The sequence below is a fragment of the Haliaeetus leucocephalus genome, unplaced genomic scaffold (assembly GCF_000737465.1).
Source record: "Haliaeetus leucocephalus isolate CR32 unplaced genomic scaffold, Haliaeetus_leucocephalus-4.0 Scaffold830, whole genome shotgun sequence".
In the NCBI taxonomy this organism is placed as follows: Eukaryota; Metazoa; Chordata; class Aves; order Accipitriformes; family Accipitridae; genus Haliaeetus; species Haliaeetus leucocephalus.
Window position 1 is genome coordinate 190,484 of NW_010973266.1, and position 11,276 is coordinate 201,759.

The window sequence follows — 11,276 nt, forward strand, 5'->3', positions numbered from 1 at the left end:
TGTGTGAATTAAATGTATGAGATGGAATACAGCCATGGAATGCTGACAATTTCTGGTTTTTTTGACTGTTTACAGAGAGTGTATTTTATGTTGCACTCCTTGCTTCTGATATCAAAGGTGTAATAACAAGTTAATGATTTATGCCACGATCAGTAGCTCAATTAAAAGTAGTGAGAATGTGACTTAGGCAGAAACAGGAATTTAAGGACTGAAGGGACAGAGACACAACTGCTCCTCAAAGGAGACCAGCAGTGCGGTGCCACTGGCTGCTGCAAGTTGCCTACTGGGCTAGGAAGTTGTTTATGCTTTCTGAAGAGGCATGCCCTAGCTCAGAAGTGAGAAAAGTAAAAAATGTGCAAATGGAAATACAGACATCCAACATGCTCCAACGTAATGTGGCCCAGAACCTACTATTCTCTAACCACTGATTTCTGAAAATTGTAATTGTTAAGCAACAGAAATAATAGTCACTTGGAGCTACATAGTCTCAAGAACATGACAGATCTTAGCTCTGCACAATGCAGGCACACACAGGGAAAAACTTCTGTCCCACAAAGCTTAGCTTCACAACTCTAACTGGCCCTTTCTCCTGCATTCTTGCACAGCTGTACTTTCCTATACCCCACTAACTCCTCTTCTAAAGTTGAGTTAATAGAATAGTTCAGCTGGAAGGGACCTACAACGATCATCTAGTCCAAATTAATGTACTTCAAAAGTTGCCATGAGCACAGAAGATTTTTCCTGACAAAGAGGGAAGGCAGAGAGAGGATACGAACAGCTCTTGATAGGGCTTGTTTTAATAAAATAGTGCTTGGGAGTCTGGATGCCTTGTCCAAGCTGCTGGAGACTTTAGTGGCCCAGATGAGATTCTCATCAAGGACAGACATAAGTGCAGAAGCCTCTGGCTTTCTCTGCTTTTTTAGCGAAAATACTCAAACAAACCAAAAAAGCCCTCAGACCTGTTCCTCCCTGAACCTCCACTGGTTGAAATTGAGTCAGCAGTGTGCCATATATTATTTATTTGTCCATTAGCATATAGAAGCCATGTGCCACTTCATGTTTTTGTCCAGCTGACCAAGGAGCCATCATCAGCATAAAACTCTCCTATCCTTACTGTGTTACATGCCAGCATAGCAACACTGGATTCCCCTGATGTTATTTTCAGGAGCAAGCAGGCTGTGGATTGGGAAGAGGAATGCAGTGGAGGAAGGGACTCACCTTATGGCTGGGTGTTTGACTGCAACCGCAGAGCCAAGAAACTCTTACCTGCACTCAGGAGCCTGGAATCTCAAAAGTCGGTGTCTGCAGGAGCACAATGTCCCCACTGACAATATTATTGTATTAAGTGATGGTAACAAGGAAATATGCTGTAGCACTGCATTAATTACCTCCCACCCTACATGGGACAGATTTTGTTTTCTGAAGCTGCCAACTCAGCAAAAGATCGGCAATTTCTGCGTTCATCTCCGGTTTTCTTCTTAGAAATGGTGCTACATACTGCCATGGTGGACATCTCACTGCCTCTTTTGTCCTGGGTTATCATTGCTCGCTCTGAAGTCGGGTTCATGCTGGACTCTGCAGTTTCTATGGCACTGCAGCTGAACATTTGAATCAGACACTTCCTGAACTAGAAAGTTGAAAAAAAGGAGATCAATCAAAAGACATAAGGAATTTTAAAATATCTCTATAAAGCAGTCTTTGTCTTAGCTAAAACTCTTGGAAATTCATGAGTCAGTTGGGAATATAAAGAAATAGCCTCATAAAATATATCTGCCTGTGCCACCATGAAGAACTCTCAAACTGAGACATAAGAACATTCTAAAAAGATCCAGACTACTGGAAAATCTTATTCCAAAAAATAATTTTCCTCTTCTGCTTGTTACTAACCACATCTAATGGACAGAACTGGTTATTTCTCCAGGCTCATGAGCTGCTTTCATATGCAAATACCCAGATATTCAAAGATGGTTTGTTTCCATCTTGTTCATATCCATGAACACGGTAAGACCAGCGTACATCTGCCATGCATTGGGAGATCAGGGTACTGTCCATAGGATGAGAGACAAGCAATAGCTCTCTCTGCAGGACTGAATAAGTAAATTTATTAATCACTTCTTAGTCCACAGTCACTTTAGTATTTTTCTTCTTTTCACTTATATGCTTATACTCTGCTTGACACCACCACTCTTAGTAGCTACATTCATTGCATAAATCTATTCAAGTTTATTACCATGCCTGTTACCACAGTGAACACATATCACTCTGGTTCATCCCCTTGTCAATTCTTCTTCTCTGTATCCAATCCTCTGCCCCCATTCCAGAGAAGAAAGCTCCCTGTCCCATAGCCATATGCAATGCTTCTACCCTCCCTGTACATACAACCACAAATGCAGCATTTCCCCTGACACAAATACAAGGTATTGAAAACTTCCACCCCACCTCAAAGTCAACTTGCGGGTGTTGCATTTCTAAAGAATTATACAAATGCACTGGCACAGTCTTGAAAATAGAATTTTCATACAGAAAACTAACTGATATTCACTAAGGGCTGATTTTCCTTTATAATATCTAAACCTAATAATTATTAACATTCTTATTTTAATAATGTACAGAGGCTTACGCTATCTTCCAGTACGTAGATATAGAGTGATTTTTTTTATTATTTTTTTTTTTTTTTTAGTTCTAAATGCTGGATATTGCAATGCTAGTTAACTAACATGTAGGTAGATAGAAATAATTCATTATAGAGCAAGAAAAAATAACAAAATATGAGTGTTAAAGACACTTTGAGAGCATACAGTACCTGTTTGTTCATAAAGACATAAATTATTGGATTATAAACAGTGGCTGTTTTGGAAAAGAAAGCTGGAACTGCTGCCAGACAAGGATCCAGCTCAACGGAGGGGTATGCGGTGACTAGGATAGAAAAGGCGGCGTATGGCATCCAGCAGATTAGAAAGGCAATGATCATAACAACAACCATTCTTGTCACTTGTCTTTCAGGTTTCCTGGTACTTCCCAGCCTGCCTTGCGTATCTGACACCTTTAAAGAAAAGATAGAAGATTCTAGAAAACAAACAACAAGGCCTCCAACCAGTGAATTTAGTGAGCAGACTAATAATCTGCCACGCTAGAAGGGAAGACCTGCTCTTCTTGAGTATGAGAGTACATCAGGATGCTGTTACTGGACCACAGGGTGTCAATGTTGTTGCTGAGGGACATGAATTACTGTATACTGTCATTATTAATTTTTCCTTTGCTTAAGTATCTTTATATTTTTATTGTCAAAGCGAGAGCAAAAACCAGTTACTAGGGCAATCTCTGTGTAGAAATCTAATTGCAGTCAGGCATGACTGCAGCCTGTAGAGACACTCCTAAGCTCGCTTCAGCCAAGTCACAAGGAGTGAAGCGATGGCACAGGTTTGCTGTCCAGCCTCACAAAAGTTAATCTAGCTCAGGTAACTTCATGGGTGCTGCAGCAGCCCACCCTGAAGCAGTGCAGAAATACCCTTAAATTCCATCTGTGAGAAAATTAATCCTAATTATTTTAGTCAAATCAGAGACAAGATTTGGCCTCTCTTTAGAATGCCTTATGCAGAATACAATGACTGACACAATGAGCAACTGGCGGTATCTGATAGCAATAAGTTACCTCTAAAAGTATGAAACCGAAATTAGGCCTACATTTTTGGGTGATACAACTTGCCATACATCACTAACTTCAACAGAGCTACCTCAGCTTACAGCAGCTCTGGATCTGCAGAAAGCCTAATAAAGCTAGACTTTCTGGCTTGCAGGAAAGCTGACTAGAGAACATTTTGTCTATACTGATAGGAGCAGTATCCCCTTCTTCCCCTTTTCTGGTCTTTTTGTGAAATACATTTGCTGCTGTTCTGATAAACCAGTTTGTGTGCAGCAAAATATAACGAAAAGCACAATTCCATAACAAGGCAAATATGAGAAGCCAATACAGCTTTGAACCAGCCTTACAGCCAACCAACTTTAATCTTACCTACAAAACTGGCTTCTGTACCAGTCGGCCCAAGCACAGCATTGTCTTTATGAGATCTTTTTACAAGTCTCAGCAGTTTCAGATTTCTTCCAAGTTCTCATTCAGGCCACTGCCAGGGGCTAGCTTTAAGTAAAAGCTCTTGCCTTGGACCACAGACTTTTCTCTGCTGGAAACTTGGAAAGACAGGCTCATGGCTGCTGTGGTCAGCATCAGCAGAGGGGAAATAACCCCAGGCAAGGTGGTGCAGGAAAGGAGGCTGAGCTGTCCCTCTCCCCCTCCAGCAGGCGAGCCCCAACCTGCTCCCGAGGCCTCACATGAAGCTGGTCTCACCAGCCCTCTCCTGCTGCCTCTTCTTGGTGCACCTGAGCCCTGGCCAGCCTCTAGCCACCACATCCACAGGGTGTAAAAATTCAGCTTTGGCTAACTGTTTGAGAAGTTGTCAGTCATCTCCCAATCTACCCCTGCCATTATGGCTACCCACAGTAACTGCAACAGTTCAACTGAAGGCATGATCATGACTTAATTACTGAAAAAGAAGGCCATCTTGGTGAGTCACAAGCAGATAGTGAGCCTGAATTCAAGCGCTTTCTTTTTCATGCAGCCTTTGCAGACAACTAGGTGTCCAATATAGGTGTTAAAGGCAGCACTCTGCTGTAGCTGTGCAAAGTCCTTGCCATGGGTGAAGTTTACACCAGACTAATCAGCAGCGACCAGGAGAGTCTGTCAAGCTCTGTAGTGCTTTATGGCCTTCACCAGAAGAGCCTCTATGATCTAATGACACCAGAATGAAAGTGGGATTGGGGCAATTAGCAGGAATGCTCCCCCTCTTCTCCTCACTGATCATGCATTTTAGGCAGAGATGTTGATACAGAGATTATGTGATGTCAAACAGTGTCTTTCTGGGAAACATCCTTGTTTTGTTTCTGATGACTTAGTGAAACAAGGCACTGTTAACGTAATGTTAGCATACATGGGAAGTAACTAATGATACTGTGTGGCTCTAGAAAAACCTGATGCCAGATCTTGCAATAATACATGCTAATAAAGTAAGATTTTTTGGTGTAATATGGCCTTTTAGCTTTCCACAGTAATGTTAGAACTGAAAGGAGACATTTCCCCTAATAACTCTTGCACTGCACTCATATAATTTAACATAGTTAGTACTTACAGAGGTATAGAAGCACCTCCTGGGGAGGGAGGTGTCCTTACCCCTGTAGAAAGTTGTATTTTATGTCATTCTTTAACAAACAATAAATACAACAACAATAATAATAATAATAATAATAATGAGTTGTCATAATGCCTACAAGTTCTTAGGCATCAATGAAGGCAGTGTTAGGTGCTGCGCAAAGCTAAGATATTCCCTGTCAATATATGACATTTCTACAGCATTTTTTCATATACACTGTACCTACAAAGAGAGCAGCCCAGCCTCCCTTTCAGCAGAAGTGCAGTCACTTTGGGGAAGGGACACAATCTCCTGGATTATGCTTTTGACTGTTTTGTCTTTGTCTCTTATCAGCCTGGCCTTTTTCTCACCTATGGCTTTTTGCGGATGGCAGTAGATTCCTTTCTAAATCTGAGAACACAAAACTGATAAGGAACCATGTACTGGTGCTTTATCTTACAAACAAAGGAATACTGCCATAATAATTTATCTCCATTGTAAACTGTTAATTAGAGCTTTTCCTAAAGATTGATTTCTTTCATGAATTTTGCAGTTGTAGTGAAAGCTAGCCCTGGCATTGTAAAGCTGGGGGTCACAGAGACTGAGGAACCAGCAGACTTTACTAAGACAAAACAATGCCACTCATGACCAAGTCCACACTGTGGCAGCCGTGGGACATGGCAGTCAAAATCTGGGAAGAGGGTTGGTTGGGAACATCAAGACCCCAGTTCTGGTGCCTGGGTCTCTCTCTGTTCACCGTAGTCAGATTTTTAAAAATTGGTTTAGTTGTGAGATATAGCTTTATGGCAATTCATTATAAATTTACAGAATATATTGCAGACAGTTGGCTTTTACACACTAGACTGTGTTTTAAGCTGTTATAAGTCACAGAGGCCAACTCAGACAGTTCTCTCTCTCTGTAAAAGCCAGAGGCAAGGACTGGCACAAGCCAGATGGCTACGGCTAAATCGTTTGCGATGAGGTGCCCTGAGGCCACGCCAGCATTTCCTGGCTGTGCGGTCTGCCAGATCACTGAGCTGCAAGGGGAGTGTGAAACACACAACTTATTGAGAAGCGTGATTTGTTTTTTTTAACGTTACTGCTCTTCTTTCTGGATAATGGAGAGAGGAGTGAGAAAGACAGCCGAGCGAGATCACACCACAGTGGCTCCAGGCCAATGCTGGGACCCACTACGTGGCACAGATCGGTCTTCCAGAAGACATCCTGACCTGACCCAAATGGCAAGATGGACCATTCACCGGCTTCCGCTGTGACCGATGGTGGCATTTTCCTTCATTGCCTCCCTTGTTCCTCATCTCACCTGCTTTGTTTTTAACTTGCAGCCTCTGAAGTGGCTGTCCCAGAGGAAGGAAATGGCCCTTTTGTGCACCTCCTGAAACATCTGAGTAGCACATTAGCCACCGCTCTGGCAGACCCATGACAGTGCTGGATGCGTGGCAAGGGGTCCCCTCTCCTTCACATCCCTCCCTTCAGGCCAGGCCACCCCATGGGCTCTCCCTCCCAGGGGCGGCCCGTTCCCATCCCTGCAGGGCCCGTGCCGTGACCGCCGGCCCGCGGGGAGGGACGCCTGCCACCCGCCGCGCCTGCCCGCGCCAGAGGTGCTCCTGGCAGGAGCGGGAGCCCCGCAGGGTGGCTGCTGTGGGGTGGCTGTCCCCCCCTCCAAGCCAAGCGGCAGAGCTGCTTCCCTAAGGCAGCAGCGAGAGGGCTGCCTCAGCAGCGTGGAGGTCTGCCCCCCCGCTCTCTCTGTGGTGCATTTCCTCTGCAGGTAGGTTAGGACAGGGGAAAATAAAATACTAATAAAAGTTCTGGATATTCAGACTAACAGAACCATAGTTTTACAAGTTATGTTAGGAGAGCCTGCGTCGTCAACACTGATTTTCTTCAAGCATCTCTGTATGTTGTAATTCACGTCCCCCGCCCTCGCACCAACAGACGCCGTGCCATCTCACCAGGAGCGCTGTGAGCAGCAATGCACCTGTGCTGCAGTTCACATTCAACCTGGGAAACTTCTTGTATTTAATACTGAAATCAACCATCAACCTCTCCCAGCCATTTAACCTTCTCTCCCCTAAATGCATCCTGGAGGAAATCAAGAAAAATCCATCCAGAGGAATCACAATGTTACCTGAAGTACGCATGTTCCAATCTGTATTTTCTAATGAAAATATTTTTCGCATTTCCCTTCTGTTTTGTTTTACTTAGAGAAAACGACACTCAGAATGAATACAAGCATTTGACTATCCCAAATACTTTAAAAACATCAGTAAACTGAAGAAATTTACTGAATTTATTACTGAAGCAATCAGACAAGGCAGCTTTGCAGTGAATAGAAATAACAATATTGTCCCCAAATTGGAATTTTCCGATTCTATTGTCTTTATTTTTCACTTTTTGCAAATTCTCTTTCGGATCGTGTCAACATAATCATTAAATAAAATTCAAAAGTATTTCTCAATTCTTTTAAATGTTCCTGGACAATCTAGTATTTTATTTACTAAACAGCATTACATTATTTACAAATGCTACATCTTATTCTGCATGTAAGTGTTATAGAGTATTAGCCAGCACTCTTAAAATTTACAGATGCAGTCATTTTAAGCAAAATTCTGATTTACCTGGTTTGAGTCTTAAGAAACATCACTGAATTGAATTACAATTGTAAACAAACCCATACTGGGTCATTCAGTTTCTTTATTTATGAGGCAGACACTCTTCCATTTGTATGATGTTTGGCTAATGAGATGTACTGATAAGTGATGCAAACTGCACTTTGAAAAGTCATTTCTAACCATAGCACGAATTTCTGTGTGTAAGGATAATTATATAACAATAGATGATAACTGAGTGCATTTGCTGCCTGGAAATTTGATCTCCTTATGTCTGATCTTTACAGAAAATCGAACACAAAAATTCCAAATGTTTGCATACATACACATTTTAAAAGTTTACTGATAAGTGCTTTTTCTTACCTTTCTTAGCTGCTGCATCAGTTTTCCATAGGATACCAAAATCACCAATAAAGGCACTATAAAACAGGTGGTGAAGAATGCAATAATGTACGTATGGTCAGTATAAGCTCCTGAGTACCTGTAAACACAAAATACAGTGTGTATGTATTACTAATTTGTGTTCTTATTATTTTCTGGAAGTATTAATTTTGCTCTTCAAAGCTGTCACTAGGATTTTTGTCAACTGTTTTTATTCAAAGTGCCCCTTTACAACTCTAGTCATATCACCAGATGGAGCCCTGGGCTAGCTCCCTGGCTGTGGGCTAGGACAGGATCCTATGACCATAGGCACAGTATCATAGAACTGTGGGACAGTTCAGGTGGGAAGGGACATGTAGTCCAACCTCATGCTCAAAGTGGAGTCCGCTATGGGGTCAGACCAGGTTGCTCAGGGCTTTGTCTCGTCTTCTGAAAAATCTCTCTTTGTCCTCTTTGAATCCTGACAAAAAGGACAAGGTATAGGATGGTTATTTTCATTAGAGATGGACGCTCCTCCCTTTAGAATTCTTTTTTTTTAATCTATCCTTGGCAAATTTTGCTCAGTTTTGTTCCAACTTTCTTTACACCCATTTTTGCAGAGATGTACACCATGTTTAAACCTTTCCTTTAAATTCCTGCCCCTGAGATGTCCTGAGCTGCAAGTTTCATTTCTTTACCATACTCTGCAAGAGTGGCCTTACCAGTTAGGCTCACAAGTAGTTCCAATCTTACTGGTGGTGTAACTGCTCCAACCCATTGTTGGTGGAATGGTCCAAATGAAGGAAAAGGTCCACACAAAGGCAATACCTAGGGCTGCATGCTTCCCCCTCAAGCGCATATTTCCCAATGGGCGACAGATCACAATATACCGCTCAAAAGCCAACAGAGCAAGAGACCAGAGAGCAACAATGCCTATAGTAAGAAAACACAATCAGCATCAAAAATTGGGTAGATTCACTGAAAAGCAAACACCAGCCCACATCACAAAATCAGAGAAATGTTTAGGTTGAAAGGCATCTCTGGAGGTCATCTAGTTCAACATCACCCCCTGCTCAAGCACAGTCCATACAGCAGGTTGTCTAGGACCAACTCCAGCTGGGTTTTGAATAACTCCACAGGTGGAGACTCCACAACCCCTCAGGGCAACCTGTTCCACTGTTTGACCACCCACTACATCAGACACCCCTTCCATCAACCCAAGTTATGAAGATGTGCAATTTATGTGCCTTATTATTTACTAAGAGCACAAGATTTTCATATTTGTCTAGTTTGTCAGTCTACAGTATAAGGACTACAAAACCAAGCAGCTAATTGGGCCATTTGACTGATGATGACTTCTTTTTTTCATTCAGTTCTACTCTGAAAAGCTGCAAATTATGTGTAGCTTCCAAATCAAGAAATTAAGATATATCTTCAAAATGCTACCTTTGCAAGAAATGTCATATTTCAGACTGTCATAAAACTCTAACCTACAGACAGCTGCCCACAACATTAAATTATCAGTTTATTAGGCATGTATCAGCTGGTTGGCCACCAAAATCATGCCACGAACTGATTTAGTAGCATTGTCCCTCACGGACATTCCCTCTGTGTAGCTTAATCAGGCTGAGAGCAACTGTGGGACTCCTTTTCAGGCTGAGGATCAGCAATGTGTTTGATTTAGGGCAGTGAGAAGAGTTAGAAGGCTGTCTTTACTATGCAGCTTCAGAAATAGGAACAGGGAGGCAGGAATTAATGTCTATCTCAAGTAAGAAGATGTCCCGTTTTAAACTGATTTCCCATTTATTCTGCAGAGGTGCATATACACAGGACACTATGTGGTGAGGATTCTCCCTTTTAGAGTATTTCTAATACTTTTTGTGCAGTTAGTAAAACAAAGCCAAGAAAAAGAAGCACAAAAAGATGTCAGTGTGTGGCGTGACTGTTACAGGTGTGCCACGGTTCCTCAGAACCACTGCAGGGTAGCTAACATAAGATGTTTCCATGCGCTGATATTTTCAAATACGACAGTTTAAGAGCAGCCACTCACTCTTTTCCTCTCTCTATTTATCCATATATGCACTGACCTAAATACAAAACTTTAAAATAGTTACACATAGTGAATTTTTTCCTGACATTATTTTACAAAAGAACCCACAATGCTGTTATTCTATTAGTGAGCTTTTTCTCATTATATTAAACATATTCAATGATCAGTACACATGTGACAAGTCACTGATATATGACAGATATAGTGAAACATGTTATTCACTCACACGAGATCCACTACAGAATATATGTAACTGGGAAAGGAACCAGTGAGTTCAAAGGCATGCAAAGTCAGTGACTTGGGAAGCTGCAGGATAGCTAGTAGAGTACACTGGAGGAAGCTGAAGGAAAAGAACATACAACTACAGACAAAATCAAGCTTACCAAAAAATGTGACAGCAAATCCTTCCAGTACACAAGCCCAGTATCCCAGATAAAAATAACCTTTTAGATTTGTTAAAAAGCTGATGGTGCCACCAGTCAGGGAGACCAGGAAATCAGCCACAGACAAATTGACTATAACATAATTGACAGGTTGTCTCAATTGCTTGAACTTAGAAGTTACCAGGATTACAGCCAAGTTCTCAGCAAGCGACAGGGAGGTCACCACCAACATTACTGCTGCCAGAAGGCTGAAGTGCCAGGGCTGGATGGAGTCCAAGGGACGACGGAAGGGATCCCATCTGGCAGGACCGGAGGAACTGGACAACAGCGACTCATTTTCAGGTGCTCTGAGTGCATCCATTTTTTCTCTCTCACTAGCAAAAATAATACTGTATAATGCTGGAGTTTCTAATCTGTCAATAATATTCAGGATTAAAAGGAGAAATTTGCTGTCTCCAACAGAAGTGTGAACAAACTCTCCATGCTTCTGCTTTCCAGTAACAGTCCAGGAAACAAAGTCTGGGTCAGAGAAAAGTTTAGTGCTGTGCAGTGAATGTGGGAACAGGGATGAGCAAGAAAATCTCTTAGAGCAACTTCTGCCCCTCTCCGCCAGTAGTCTCCTGCCTCTACCCTGCTGCAGCTGTATCTTTTTTCTGTAATAAAACCCAGCAGAGAA

General features: G+C 42.2%; 1 protein-coding gene across 1 annotated transcript; it reads right to left on the bottom strand.

Moving 5' to 3' along the window:
• Window positions 1–1,396: 1,396 nt before the first annotated feature.
• Window positions 1,397–10,961, bottom strand: LOC104840751 (opsin-VA-like). The gene is made up of 5 exons (XM_010581938.1): window positions 10,601–10,961; window positions 8,890–9,100; window positions 8,171–8,288; window positions 2,804–3,043; window positions 1,397–1,627 (listed from the first exon to the last, which is right to left on the bottom strand). Exons 1-5 carry the CDS (start codon window positions 10,959–10,961, stop codon window positions 1,397–1,399), a joined length of 1,161 nt encoding a protein of 386 aa, XP_010580240.1.
• Window positions 10,962–11,276: the final 315 nt, after the last annotated feature.

What these genes read in the sequence shown, in the direction of transcription:
- LOC104840751 (XM_010581938.1), bottom strand. Translation starts at nt 10,961, where the DNA reads ATGGATGCACTCAGAGCACCTGAAAATGAGTCGCTGTTGTCCAGTTCC. An exon ending in ACTACTTGTGAGCCTAACTG is followed by an intron (nt 8,289 to 8,889) that starts GTAAGGCCACTC and finishes TTGTGTTTACAG; the next exon opens with GTACTCAGGAGCTTATACTG. An exon ending in ATGTCTTTATGAACAAACAG is followed by an intron (nt 1,628 to 2,803) that starts GTACTGTATGCT and finishes TCAACTTTCTAG; the next exon opens with TTCAGGAAGTGTCTGATTCA.